The sequence below is a fragment of the Apteryx rowi genome, unplaced genomic scaffold (genome assembly GCF_003343035.1).
Source record: "Apteryx rowi isolate R43461 unplaced genomic scaffold, aptRow1 scaffold_89, whole genome shotgun sequence".
In the NCBI taxonomy this organism is placed as follows: Eukaryota; Metazoa; Chordata; class Aves; order Apterygiformes; family Apterygidae; genus Apteryx; species Apteryx rowi.
Window position 1 is genome coordinate 227,987 of NW_020451193.1, and position 15,488 is coordinate 243,474.

The 15,488-nt window shown below is 38.4% G+C and overlaps 1 protein-coding gene across 2 annotated transcripts in view; it reads right to left on the reverse strand.

Annotated features, from left to right (window-relative positions):
* The window catches only part of ZNF385B (zinc finger protein 385B), a 146,981-nt gene that overhangs the window by 50,646 nt on the left and 80,847 nt on the right, over positions 1-15,488 (reverse strand). For both annotated transcript variants that reach the window (XM_026090997.1, XM_026090998.1), the window contains one exon: positions 10,222-10,352. In XM_026090997.1, the coding sequence (XP_025946782.1) occupies positions 10,222-10,352 (131 nt within the window). The remainder of the gene's footprint in view (positions 1-10,221; positions 10,353-15,488) is intronic.

The following is a 15,488-nucleotide window of genomic DNA, read 5'->3' on the forward strand; positions in this document are numbered from 1 at the left end:
ATATTTACTAGCATGACCATTTATCCATCTCGTGCGCTAACACTCTGGATTTTACCATCACACATCCTTCCACATCCTAGGATGTGTTCTGACCCAATTATAGAGGGAGCTGCCTGAAATATCACCACACTGTGAATCTTCAGCTGGAGTAGATACTGTTTCAATAGGTTTTTCACTCAGCTGAATTTTGCAACACTTTGTTGGACCCTGCTCAGGAGGCCTAAAATGAGTCCCAGTCTCAGTAGAATTTTGTTTCTCCTAAATCAGTTCGAAAGTGGTTTAGACCAACGTATGCAAAGGGAACAGTGTTCCATGATGTCCAACTGAAAAAAAAAAAAAAAAAACCATGGATCTTCAGCTCTTTTGCTGTTCTGTCCTCTCCCTCACTTTGTGCTTCACTGGCTTAAATTAAAAAATTCAGATATTAAAAAAACAAAAACCAAAAAACAGGTAAATATTCTAATCTCTCCTTTCCCCTCCCTTCTGCCCATATAATGCAATTATGATTAAGAAGAGAGGTCAAAAGAAATTTGAGAAAATGTCTTTTAATGTTTTTAATTATTTATTTCAGTGCTGGGACTGTTCTCTCTCCCATTTCTCCTCTTCACCCATGTATATATTCATTAGGTATTAAAAATAAATTCTAGTTTAGTAAAATAATTTATGGAACCTTAGAAAAAACTTCTAAAAATGAATTACTACTGGTGTTTTAGAAATAGTCATGAAAAAGATAATTAGAATTTTATATCTGATCTCTGTGAAAGACTTAATCCAAAGAAAGGAAGAATGGGTGAGATATCACAGCAAAAAATTTCTGAATCAGGTCTCCTTTTCTTATATGGCTTATTCGTAGGTGAGGGCTTGGATACCTAAAAGGATTGCGTTTGTAATGCGAACAACAACTGGTGCTATTGACCAGCTAAGCACTGGTGATGCTTCTGTTTACAGTAGAATTAATCCTTACAGTAGAAAAGTTTTTGCTCCAGACAAGATCAGAGATTTTATTAGTAGATGTAAAGAAACAGAAAGATGCTGAAAATGTTTTAGGACAAAAGCAGGGACAAAAGAGATTTCTCACACACCCAAATGGAGAATCAGGAAAAATGTAAATATCTGAGGTTTAATGCTTTGTTTTGTACTAAACTGAATTCAGGTGCAAGTATTAAATCAGCAGCTTCTTTTTTAATCCATCCAGACCACTCTCCTGCTACAGTACAAGACTTTGTACCTGTAAGGTAAGTTTTTAGGACCATGAAAGACCCAACCTGAGAAACAGAACAAAGTCAAGTACAAAACCTGATGGTTTTAGCTAATCCTTAAGGAATACGACAATTTCCCATCCCTTTGTGGCTCTACTGGCTCACAAGTTTAACTGTACGTGAGTTGCTTCACCTGACTAAGCCTTACATTATTCATCTTTAAAACGGGGAAAAGTATTTACAACCCACAAAAAGGCTGGAAGGCCTAAATAACATGTTTACAACTCTTCAAAATCCTCTGATAGAAGATGCTATATAACTGTTATTTATTATTAAGCACACTATTATTCAGAATACTCAGCTTTATTAAGCTAAACAAAAAACACCACCAAAAGCATCTTGCCTTCAGATGCAGCAAAAAATAAAAACATTCCACGGTTTGAGACTTGCAGGAACTCAAACCAAGAACATACCCCAAGAGTAAAGCTATTCTTATTACACTATTACCATTTGACAATAAAATAACATGAATCAGCAAAACAGTATGAAAAATTACCTTTCAGCAGTATCCTGCCAAAAGACTCAAGCCTAGGAGCTTATAGCGGGAAAAGCTTTGATAATATGTGGGCTAAGCAAGACTCCTGATATTTGATTTGATCTTGGAGATGACCCTTTTCCTCTTGAGGGTCTGCTCTAAGTTTTCCTGGAAGTTTTCTTGCTCCCAGCCTGCTCAGAGCACCAATAATACATAAAAGTAAATGGTGTCCCATTAACTAGATTTGAATTACCTTTTTAATTCTGAACTGCGCAAAGAGAGGCTAGGGTCAAACTCATAGCCTTGATTAAAGCTGTGAACAAGAGAGAATAAAGACACAGGAAGCCTAATCGTTTGAAATGAATTAATGCTATTACCTTCCAAATATTGAAATAAAAATCTAGAAAGATAATAAGTTATATAAATACACACTTGAATATCAATGCATAAAATGCCTGAATATCAATGCATAAAATGCCTGAATATCAATGAGAAGCAGTTCAGAACTGAGAATTTCCTAAGTGTTTTAGCTGACAACTGTCATCCACTCTTTGCAGTGAGTTAGGAATAATAGTTTGTTCTTCATTTAAAAGTCAATAATGAGGTTTTCAATTTTGTTTTTTTCGATCAGTAGCACGCATTACACCAATAGCTTTTAAAATGCTTTTGATTAAAAAAAGCCCTGTATTTAGAAACAAACCTTTGAAAGAACATTCCATTTCTTCTTCATTAAGTCTTGAAACTTAATATAAAAATCAAAATCTGCTTTTTTTTTAATCTAAGTAAATGAGACACAAAGATGGCAAAGGCAGAAACCTTTTTTTTTCCAACAAATACATGAACAAGAAATGCAATCCTCTTTCCCTAGTGCTGACACGGTGAAGCAGCTGAAGTTTGTGATATCTCCACTGTGAGACCACATGGATTGAATACAGTAGAAGACCAGCTTGAGTGACAGATCTTCAAATCAGCTCTGCTCAGGTGATTGAAATGGGCTGCTCAGTGCTTCAAACCTGCATATCAGCAGCTTTCAGATGTGCTACAGAGAGACAGTTCCACGCTATGACTTTAAATTGCCATACTGCATTCTAAAATTTTCATAAAGTTGAGAGTATCTAAATCAAAATACCACTAGCTATATCCACATTCAGAAAGAAAGAGTACAAAAAATTAATTCTTAGCTAAATTCTTATTATTTATCAATTAATAATCACTGCATTAGTTCTTGGTTTCTCACAGAACGATGCAACGCAGCTCTAAGTGAGAGGCGGGAAAGCCAACCATGAAAAGCTGGCAAGTTGCATAAGCAGATACTTTGTATTCATTAGACACACATTGAGGATTTAGAGTTTTCTAAAGGTTTTCTAGAATTCTTCTTAGGACAAGAGATCTTATAAGTAGAAACTACTGAAATCTTTACAAGTACAGTGGGTGCAACCCGTGTCCTGTTTGTCTTTGGCTGTAAACCTGTTACTGCCAGCTGTGAGAGGGGCTGCTTCCCTCACAGCATATTTGCAAAACATCCTTCAATGCTCTAATGTGCAAAATACTTACAGCTAACAAACCTCACTCTTTAAACAGCTTTCCTGTGTCACGAACACATTACTAACTTGAGAACAAAGCAACTCAATGAAGATAAAAGCTTCTTAACTTTTCCCTATGCTGACCAGTAAAAGAAATAAACACCGCTGAAATGTCAGAGACTAAATCCAAGCTTTCTATAAATACAGAGATGAAACATATAGCTGAGGAACAGATTTTCTGGAGGACTTGGGAAATTATAGGATTTGGATGCAGAAGCTGGAATTTTGTAAAGAATTAGGCTGATGACCAAATTACTTGTATGCACAATAACTAAAGTAGCAGTTTAGGAACAGCAATTTTTCAAAAAACACACCTTGAACACTGAGCTCCTATGCAGTGGCTAGGAAAAGGCTATCACATCTGTTGATTTCTCTCTCCCTAGAATGTCAATGCACTTTCTATTTAGAGACAGGGGTTTTTATCTGGTTGCTAACGCAGTAACTTAGAGAAAGAAGCTAATCCATCTCATTTCTGTCAGAGAAAATCCAAAGTAACCGGAATCTTTAAATGATGATTAACATATGAGGAGAGTCTCCTTTAAAGAGGGTTTGTATTATTTTAGAAAGTTTTTTTTTTTTTTTAAATGAGAATAATATGTATTAAGGACTAGACACAAAACAGAAGAAAATATTTAATCGCTTAACAAAGAGTTGCTCTTTGAAGAGAACCTTGACAGGAACTAGGGAACCTGCATTTTTAAATTGAAATAGCACAAGCTGTAACACCTGTCAAACAAAGACTGACTGACAACTCCCCACTTTTAGCAGCAATTTTTTTTCCATATCTAACTCGGTTCATCTTACCAGGTGTTTGCTTCAAGCTGAATATTTTTTGGAAGTTTCACCAGAAATGCCTCAAGTATTTTGTGGGGAAAATACATTGTTTGGCATAAGCATGTTTCAGGGCCTCCAAAAGCTGAGCAGAATTCTTCCAAAAATTGCTACCGCAGTGGAAAGAAAAGGTCTCTGCTGGCTTGCATCCAAGCCGGAGAGACAAGGAGGAATTCCTGACTTAGCACAAAAAGAATAAGGACACAAAGAAAAGGGATTACAGGAAATTGGAAAGAGGAAAAACAGCAGATAAATGGGTCTGCAATCAGATAATGTTAGAGGAGAAGAGAGTTAGAGAAGGAAAGCAAATAGGAACTAAGGAGAAGAGTAGCAGAAGCGCGTTTCCAGAACCTGGACTTTATGATGTCGTTCCCAAGCCTCTGGTTTCCTCTCCTGTAAATATCTGGGAAAACATGTATTTTGCTCTTTTATTCCCTGATCTGTATAAAAGATAACAGGCTGATTCCTCATGTTGTAGGCTGCGTGATTCTGCATATAATTTGGAAAACATGAACTCTAGAGGTTCCAGAACAACTAATGGCGAAGTAAGAATGTTTTTAAGTGTTTAACAAAGGAACAGAAAGGCAAAGCTAAGTGCCTTGCGTGCCTGCACTGTCTATAAACAAAGGGCATATAAAATGTCTGTAAGAAAAATCTTGCCATTTCCTGCATTAAAAAAAATAAAATAAAGAACACCCAGCTACCCCACACTATTTAATTCCAAGTTAATTGCTTAAATTTCTTTTCTGTGCTGTTAGCTATCCTTGTTAGTAAAGGATAGCTCTTCCAAAATGTCACCTGCTCTTTGGAGTAAACTATTTCTGAGAGTTGAAATAAGCAGTTCCCTTCCCTTTAGCTCTTCACAGAAGAGGAAAAGGGGAAATTCAGACCTCATGCTCTTTAGGGCAAAGATAAAGACGACAGGGGATAACTGGTTGGCGACATCCAGTTGGCTGCATCTGTAATTTGTTCCTGCTGTGCTCCAGAGTGTGTTTTGGCATTGCAGCACAGTACTAAGCGGCTGAAATTCAGGTCCTGCTAAGAAAACAAGAGCTCCCCTAGCTGTAGCAGACTGCCAAAAGTAGAAGACTTGGCACTTGGCACGCTGGGGTGAGAAGTCAATGATAAGAGTGCACTGGAGTCTTAGCTTCAGGCCTCCCTTTCTGGCTTGGTTCCTTCAAATTTGAGGGAGAAGGAATCTAAACTAGATAGGTAGTAGATAAAAATGAGGGACATAATTGAAAATGCAGAAGAGGAGAGAGCAACTGAGTCCTTCTGAGTAGTCTTCTTGGGGGTAGGCCAGGGATAGTCCAGGCAAGACTAATGCTGGAGAGAATTCAGAGACTTCTACATTACTAGTCAGCTCCTCTTTCCCTTCCTGTAGCCCCCTCCAGCTGGCTCACCTTCAGTGGCAGCTGTAAAATACTTCTGGTCCACTTTGCAAGGGGAGATCCGAGCTCTAGTAAAGAATTAGCGTAAGCTTTCTACTTGAAGAGAAATAGATACTGAAGCAGTAACTAGGCCACATTAACCCCTGCATCCTCTAAAATATGAAGGTATGAACCAGTATTTAGAAACCAGTCATGATCTAGTTAGACGGAGAATATTTCACTGATGTGAAAGCTACAAAAGATACTACAATCTTTGATTACCCCTGAGGCCATAACAAACTCTGAAGGAAGCTTATGCATTGCTGATTATTTTCTATGATGACAGAATCTCAGAAACTGCTGATACTGCTTTTATGCAGACTGACAGGTCCCTGGTTGTATTACTCCGACTTAATTTGAAACACCAAATGCTGCTCTGATTCCAAATCTACTTTTAGGAAAGTAGAGAGTGTTCAGAGTTTTGGAGACTTCTTCTAGGGTGTATGCAACCTTTATAGGGAGGTGCAGACAGTGATCATGAAGTCTGCTTTGCAAGATAAAGCCTTGCTTTTGACCAGTCTAGTGACTGCACTGTGATAACCTTCCATGACATGATCACGTAGTGTCTTTTCCTCATTCAGTCCACGAGATGGATGACAGGAGAAAAAGAATCACAGAGGTGCAGGGGAAGAATGTCATATAAGGTGAAGCTGTGTGGTGACAGAGATAGCGAGTGTAACATTCAAGATTACATTATAATAAATGTGTAATGGGGACAAAATTAAGATTGCACAGTAATATTAATTCTGACTTTAACTAACTTTACCGGACTTCAAAGTCTTACAGGTCTTTCAATGTAACCAGTATGCAAGATGCTAAATGTTTAGAAATCATTAAAATCATTTTAACATGCTAAAAAAGAACTCTGTTTAAACAATGTCTTTTTGTACAGCACCTGTTACAAATTGGAGGTACCAACTTGAGAAGTTCCTTCCCAAAAGGCTAGCTCTCATTTCACTATACACAGGAATATTTTAAATTATGCCACCTGAGAATTTGATTCAAACTGTGCATTTCAGGCAGAGGGGAATCAATAACTGAGACAGAGCTTTTAGAAGCTTGAGGCTAGGACAAACACGCCATCCCCTTTGGATCAGTTGCTGCAATACTTCTATGCAGAAAATCAGGTTCAAGTTGTGACAGAATAATATCTGTCCTGTTCTGACAGAACTATTTGCTAGCGCTGTAAAAAGATCAGCAAAGAACAGAGTACCTCTTCTGCCATACCCCTCTGCTTGGAACCCCTTTATTCTGCACTTAGAAGATCCCTTTCCGGCCGATCTGTTGCAACAAAAAGCCACCCTTACTGAAGATTAAAGGCATGTATCCAAAGAGTTAGTACAATCATTCTCCAACTTATTTTGCCTATATAATAAGCAAGTCCTAAGGTACCTATCTCCTCCATAAACGGAGTCTCACAAGTAGAAATTGAATTGGAGCTCGAATGAATAAATACTATACATACGTCCACAGCATTTTTAGAACTATTAATGTCTTTAGAAGAAACAGAAGGGAAGCCTTTTCAACTAAATCACACAATTTTCACGGGAAAATAAAATATACCAGGGGTAGGCATTTCTTAAAAAAAAAAAAAAAAAAAAAAATCAGGGTCTGCCTAGTGCTTCATCTGAAAGTAATCCATGCAGAGTGATCAGAACATTTTCACAAATGAAACAAGAACATTCGTGTTTCATCTGTAGTGTCACACATTTTCAGAATTGAAAACTGCCAAAGTTAAGTATATAAAAAAGGGTTTACCCCAAATTTTAAATATATTTCTGTAAATAGGAGGAGGTTTTTTGGAAACACTGTAGGGAGTGTTCCTTTAAAGATGTTTCTAGTTAATATATTTTACCTGTTTCCTGCCCTGGTAGCTGCTGTATCAAGCTCTTAGGCAGAAACTTTTCTTTTTTCAGGTCACTTCATTTAAGTTAGAAACTACCTCCTGACAAGGTTCAGAAAAAAATGCTTCTATACCTGACTGCTATTGAAAAATGAAGAGGTGAATCCAGAGTTTGGTCTTGAGACCAGATTTCTTTTTTCCACTTTCAGTGAGCATATGCAAGCATGAACAGCAGCCTGATCCAGCACTGGCACGTGCTTCAGGGTCCTCTCAGCCCTACTGAAGGCAAAGAGATTCAGTGACCCACACTAGGGGTTTCACTGTCTACATTGCTTTACAAGTAGTCTTGTGAGTGAAATGTGTAGATTTCCAGATTAATCCATAAGGCAAATGACAGGGTTTCTTTGGAAAGGGGCAAAAAATTCTTCCAACATTACGCTACTGCACAGGACGAAGAAGATAGGGACTTCAGAACACGCATATATTACGGGTTAATTGGGTTTCAGTTTTGTTTAGTCAAATTTGATATTTTGGGAAAGCCCCCCCCCCCTTTTTCTTTAAAAACAGATCTTACATATTCTCCCACCACTTACTCTTATTTACAGGGGAAATTTATATATATATATATATACACATACACACACACGTACATATATACATATATATAAAAAACACACACACAAACATGGAAATTTACATTTGCAAAGGTTGTGTTAAGTTACAAAAAAAAGAAGTGCATGACAGCTGGTGTTCACTGTGTCTGTCAGAAGACAACCATAAATGATTCAGTTTTCCAACAAGCTTTATCTAAAGCCCATCATAAAAGACCATTAGGGAAAACCAACACCTGCAAGACAAATGACAAAGTCTGTGAATTAGAAATATAATAGTAGTGAACTACTGTTCCTCAGCAAAGAGGTGTTAAAACATGGTGTGTTTGCAGTGCATAGCAGTATGATTTTACGTAGTTATCAAGAATTCCAAGGGAGGAAGTAGAACAGGAGCTGGCAATGTTTGCTCGTGACCCCAGGCCTCTCTCTTTAATAAAACCCCTAGAGGTTTGGAGGGAAGTGACAGGTGTGAAGGATAAACACTAGAAATTAGGCAAATGGAACATAAGCCAGATAACTGTAACCTAGTGTACATAGGCAAAACCAATCCAAATCTCCAAATTAGTCTGCCTCTAGAGGCTACTGCAACTCACATAGTAATAGCAGTAAGCAAATAATGTTGGTGGACTCTACAGCTACAATATCCTTGAAGTTCTCAAAGTCTTTATGTACAGCTCAGTGGAAAACCTCAGCTATAACAGTACCATTTGAAAGCAAATCAATAACAAATAAAATTCTTCAGTTTATTAGAAAGAGGATGGAAAATGAATTACACCATGCCTATAAGATGAAAATGACACAGTCTTCCTAAAATTGTATTGAGTTTTGTTTGCACTTTAAACACATCTAGACTTGCAACTTTTATCTCTTTGACCACATGCATGTGCATATACCCCCGAATCTATAATATCCACATTCTCCCATCTAAATACACAAGTTTTACATGCGTGTTTTGCAATGAATCTAGTAATATTTGCTCAGGTTTGGGCTGCTGACCTTTGAAACAAGTTGGCTGGTACGTTACCTCATAATCATCCCAGAGCACTGTGTGTTATAGTACAAGGCCTGTCAGCAAGATTTATTTGCAAGCCATGAAGAAAAGAAATCCTCTTGCTGGTTTAACTTCAGACAGAAGGTAAGTTTGCAAAAGGAAACAGTTGGCCGTAGTTCAGCCAGCCACTGCCTGGTGGTATTGATAATGCGCCCTCTTCCATTCCCCCCAGCAACAGTGACAACTGCGATGCTGTGCAATTCGTGCAGCACTCACGGAAGAACAAATCACATTTACTGACTGGATGGGAACTATTTACACAGTGACTGGAGCCGGTTTCCTTCCTGTTGCTCTTAGCTTGTTACTTGCTGACTCATTCCATGCTGAATTATCTGCACACATGGAAACTTGCTTGCCAAACAGGCAAAATACCATTTTTGGTGGACTCAATAAGTTCAAGATGATAACTAAACAACCATGAAGGGCAATAGCAAAAAAAGGATTTTAGTAACATCCAGACCCTGTTCATGAACCTATTAAAGAAGTGCAAACTACAAAGGAGTATATTTTTGTTATTGCCGCTCTGAAAAATTTAGAGACCTACAGCAACATTTGGCATTATTTTAGAAATAATATTTTACTGCAGAAACATTAAGAAAAACCTGAAAATGCCTTAACAAAGAAAAAATAGTGGATTAACATTTTTCACTTTGGCTGGCTGCACAATTTTAGATTTTATTATTATTGTTCAGAATAAGCAAAGTCCTCCAGTTACTTCACTGGTAGTAACAGACTTAGCTTGATTTAAGTCAGAGGATCTACACCTGTCACATTTTTCAATTAGCTTTTGCTTTTTCCATTTTTACAACACATGAAAACGCACATGTCCATACAAACGCTCAAAAGGATTCTACTGCTCATTAAATCCATATTGTGTGTGTGGGGGGGTTCTCCATCCAATGTGCAAACACCATCCCAGTCAGCCAAGTTAAAAAAGGATTGGGCCCATTTACAGCGAGAAGATTGAGTAAGTCTGTCGCTGTTCCACACAAGAACAGCGACTACCATAGCACAGACAAAAAGGTTTCTCTGAAATTGTGTCAGTGCTGCACAGTTTTAGGGCAGCTTCAAGTACCGGATATTTGAACTGGCTTGGAAAGCATACACTGAAACTAAATGTGGAAACACCTTTACTTACTGTGTTAAAATTTGGGAAGAATCCAACAGCAGAACTGCTGTCCACGGGGAAGGACATAAAGGGCTTGAGATCCAGCGAAGGCTGCATCATCAAGGTGGGTGCGCGTACAAGGGTGGGGAGAGTCGCAGTGCCTGCCAAGAGCAAACAAAACCAGGAATTCATAGTATTCTCCTTCCATATTACATGCAGTACAGCTATCTCTTGCTGACACAACCTCCGAGAAAAAATATTACACAGAGGTAATAAAGTGGCTCTGTAGGAGTTAACATCATTAGAAGAAACCTATTTCCACACACTATAGATGAGGCAGAGCACTCTCCCATGGCTGTGGTTACTCGGCGGCCAAAGAGGGGACATATGGTATGTAAATCACACTGGCAGGTAGAGTAAATCCTTTCTAAAGCTGAAAATTTTTTCTGTGCCAAAAAGGCCAGGATGAGCGCCTGCAGAAGTCAGATGCTTTTGCAATTCATGGTTGCCTATTAGATCAGCTAGCACAGACAGCGTATGCAAGCTGAAGTCAAGAGGTTTGCTTCAAGCAGCTAGCAGCATGTTTGTTTTTTCTTTTCTGACAGTAAAGTACCAGGTGCTGCACAAATATCTTTTCACCGAACATCTAAACAAATTCTTTCTGCTTTACAATGCAATGACACTAGCAAACAGACAGCAAGCTGTTATACACTATTAAATAATCAGATGGCATGCAAATGAACTCAAATTTCTTTACATGCAATAGAAAACAACATTTTCTTAATAGAAGCCTAGATGTTTCACTCTAAACAGGAGCTTTCCAGATTTGTACATGCAGAAATCACTTTGGTATGCACCTGAGCACCACCCCCAACACGACCCCGAAGGAATGAGAAGGTACAGATGTCCAAATATTCATTTATAATGAGCTGTCTGTCCTATTTGCACAACAGGGTGCCTGGTGTGCCAGCTATGCCTGCAGGAGTAATTTTTTCTGAAATCAAATAAAAAAAAATTTTTTTCAAACAAAATTCCCCTCATTGAAATCAAAAATGCAAAAAACCCTTCAGTTTCTCCTTTCTATATTGAATAAGTAATTCAACACCGACTGGCACAGGAATGGGAATGCAAGTTACCCCGCATCTGCAAAGGAGGGTGAGTCTTTCTCTGCCTCTCCTCCAGGTCCTCTCGGCCACAATTCCTCCGTAATTCCCTCCTCCTCCCACCTACCAAAGGCCAGCACATCAGCTGGGGGAGGACAGTGCTATGGTGAGAACACCCTTGGTCTCAAGCAGAGCTAACCATACTAGTACACAGTATATCGTTCCTCAGAGAAATTGTCCAAGCTTTTTAAATCCAGTCAGGAGGGGGAAAACAAGCAAGCAAACTACGCAATTTTCCCTCTCTTCTCCCATGAAATCAAATAATTTGCATCTACTTGCAAGTACGAGTCTTCCATTACAGGATCTCCCTTTCTCCCTGTTAAGGGCACATGAAACTCAAGCCAGAGGAGACATTTTCCTTCTTTCCGTCTCACCATCCTGCCTCCACAGACAGCACTTCAAACCCATCCTATCATACCTGAGAGGGCGGCTGAGTTCAGGACCCAGATGTGGCTCCTGGATGGCCAAACACTTATAACCGCCAGCCCTGAGCTTGCATTTTGTAGAGGGAAGAGAGACAGCCATTTTGATGACAGCTGCAGCATGGTAAACATTATATAATGGTCTAGCAGATTAATAGCAGGCTATAATCTATTCTCTTTGTTTCTTGTACAGGAAAAGTGTGATGATCGCAGCAAGATGGGTCCCCAACAATTATGGAGAGAGAACTATTGAACAACATCTCAGCTGAGCTGCACCACTTGAAAGGAAAAATGTGGTTGAGACACACTATTCCAGAATATTTTCTCCTTTCTCCTATCCCAGTACTTTCAAAATGTAAGGTTTGTTTCAAATCTTTAAGGCAGTTAAACCCTGTATTCTGCATAAGCCCATGAAATTCATTGACAGTTGTGCTTAATTCAGTGTAAATCAAAGTATTCAAGTGGAGTCACAAATGCCAAAAAGCTAAAGGCTGTCTAACATGCCTATAGTTGCTTCTTCACCTGTAATGAAAAAATATATCAACAGGAAAGTAGTGTTTCAGAGGATTTATCCAAAGAAAATGTCTTCAACTGCAAAAGCAATGATTATTTCTCCTAGCTGGTTCTGAAACAGTAGATTTACATAATTCAGATTTCAGAGTTGTATGCACACAGCAACTATGTTGTATTCAATTATGTAAAGTCTATAAACTGCCATCATCAGTCTAAGTTCTATGAGTTTCTCTTTAAGGTTCATAAGCAATTAAACATCTATTGAGTTAAAAAAAAAAAAAAAAAAAAAAAAAAAAAGCCCTGTCCTCTCTTTACATACTCACACTTCAGTGAAGCTATGGTTACATATTTTAACTACATTTTACAGAAAAAAATATAACAGATTAGAGTCAAATTGTGACAGACATTTAAAAAACAGAGTTAAGCTGAGCTTCTGAGAGAGCCTTTAACTGAGGTATAGAAAGCACTTGGCATAAAAGTAAGTTTTAAAAATTAAAAAATGTTTAGCATCCCTCTCCTGCAACAACACAATCTTCTTAGCTGAGTATGGATATTTCATACGAAAAATATATTTGAATTCTGCCTGCAGCTTTTCAGTCCACAGTGTTTCTGCTGCCAGACTAATGTATGATCACTAGGTCTGGATATATTCAAAGACAGTACAAACTAGAAGAATGTACACATCTCACAGATTGGTTAGTAGAGGCATTAATGATAGAAAATTGTTCTACTATTACCAATGAAATAGCAGTGGCTCTGTTTGACTGGCGTTTGATTTTTAGACCCACCTTTAAAAACCTCTGAGGAATTACCAGAGAAAAATGACCTAAATTTCAGGTAGAAGCCCTGCAGGACAGAATCCTAACTCGCACACAGCAGGGCACAGTTTTACACTAGCATTGCTCCTAATGGTCGAATATATTCCCACCAGCACCCCATCAAATCTGTATGCAAATCGGAACAAAGCAGGAATATTGGCAATGAATGCAGCTTGTCAGCTACATCTTTATCATTATAAATATAACAGATGTTTACCATTTCATTAGCATTTTAATGATAAAGACAATTTACCATGTCAAACACAGATTGTTTTAAACTACTTGTAAATCTTTGGCATAAATATAACTGATCTTTCTTGTAAATTCATTTGCTCATTTCAGCTTCATAATTTTTAAACAGTATTTTACCTTTTTGGTAACTTCTATTTTCACTCCCACAGCAAAAGTTACCTATGTACAGAAGATGCAAGCAGCAGACAGACTTCGCTAAAATGCACTATTCCTCCCTGGTCCCTTTTACCCTTGTCTAAAAGGAGGAAAACAGGTCTTCATATGAGCAAATGACCCCAAATAATTCTCATTTTATTGAGAGTTTTTCTTCCTCCAACACATACTCATCTCAAAAACAAGCCTCTGTAATAAGCACTACTTCTCTTTAATCACATACATTTGGCTTCAAACATCCTATAGCTCACTGGGCCACTGAAGTTTTTGCCACAGTTATGAAAGGCTGTCATCTCTAATTTCTCAAATTTGATCCGTGTCTAACAGAAAAGGCATGTAATTAATAGATTAAGTGATGAAAGTGATATTTTGGGGAAGGAATTGGTGGTAGCAAGCCTTGTGCAGGTCACTACAACGGCAGCACTAGTCTCCCTGGGCCACTGCGATGGGCTTTACATACAAACCAGCAAGGCGGCAGCCACCACCGAGAGCTCACCAGGCTTGGCAGCAAACTCCCTGCCCTTCCCCAGTGTGGCCAAGGCAGCGAGTCTGCAGCGGCCCAGGCTGCCACAACCCCAGTTTTGGCAGAGGCAAACGCAGTTAACTTCTGCTGTGGTTCATATTCACTGCTCATCCTTTTCTAGCAAGAGTGGTGTCAAGTTTCAGTAAAATCTGATTGGTAAAATCTCAAAGTTTTTCACTTTGTACCCTTCTTAAAACTATCTATAAAAATATTATTTCTTTGTTTTTCTCCTTAAGTGCTTTTCTTTATTACCTGCAAATATCAAAAAGTGTGTAATGCCACCACATTAATTCCTCTGATTTGGATCAATATTAGATCATTACATGAAAGAACCCAATTCCATTACAAAATTTATTCATCTAAAATATGTTTTTTAAATAATGTCATCATATTTAAAGAGCAATTTTCCAAAAACAAATTACACTTTTTAAACTTGAAAGCATGCTCTTCAAAAGTCTTCACCAAAGGCAACTACAGGGAATTCTAAAGCTGTATTCGATTCTCTCTGCTTTTTGTTACCTAAAGCTGTTACTACAATGTTTTGATCCTCAGGTCCAAGGAAGCAGTTCGTACTTAAACAAGAGCAATGAAAGAGTAAATGAAGCATTACCAGGACTGAATAAAGTATCTAGCTGACAAACTGCTATGGACAGGACAATCTTGCATCTACTTCTGAGACTGCATGTGGTTGCCTTTGCTTAACTTGTGCCAGAGACAGACAGTATGGGGGGGGGGGAAATCAAGAGGAACTAACTTGGGTTACCAACACCCACTACTATGTATACTTCAGAGTTACACTGAATAATTTTCAGTTTAGGGACTGGCTATCCTAGTTTTCTCATCCTTGAATTGTCTGACCATTTTGAGCTATGAAGAACCATTACCTAGCCAGGGAACTGCAGCAATACAAGAATAACTAATGGGAGGGGTGAGTTCTGGGCTTTTTCCTCTCTTGATTTTAGTGCAGCATTTTTCAGACACTGTGGGAGCCAACAGTGTCCCTCGAAGGGTGGATAACAGTTGTCCCTTTGGTTTTGCACAGGTTGGCTGAATTCATTACAGACTGCAACCACACTACGCTCAGTCACCCTGCCTTTAGACTTCACACTGTCATCTCAATTTACACTGTTTGCCTTTAAAGCTCCACAAGCCTTAGGACCAGGCGAGACATGTTTGAATTGGTTTCATGAAACGATTCTCAGAGAATTCTGCATGCATACATCTATAACCTCTTCTGGGGCTCTAAAGCTTTCAGTACAATTTATTAATTTGTCAGTGGAACTTTTGAACATTGTCAGAAATATTTATTTCAGCATGTGGTTCAGAAACAGTTTTAAAAACAGGTTAGAGCCAGAGGTAGTACCTAGGCTTTCAGATTGAATAAAGCTCTCCAACTCCATTGCCTATGCCTTGCAAGGAAACATTGCACTAAAAAGAAAAAAAAAAAAAGTAG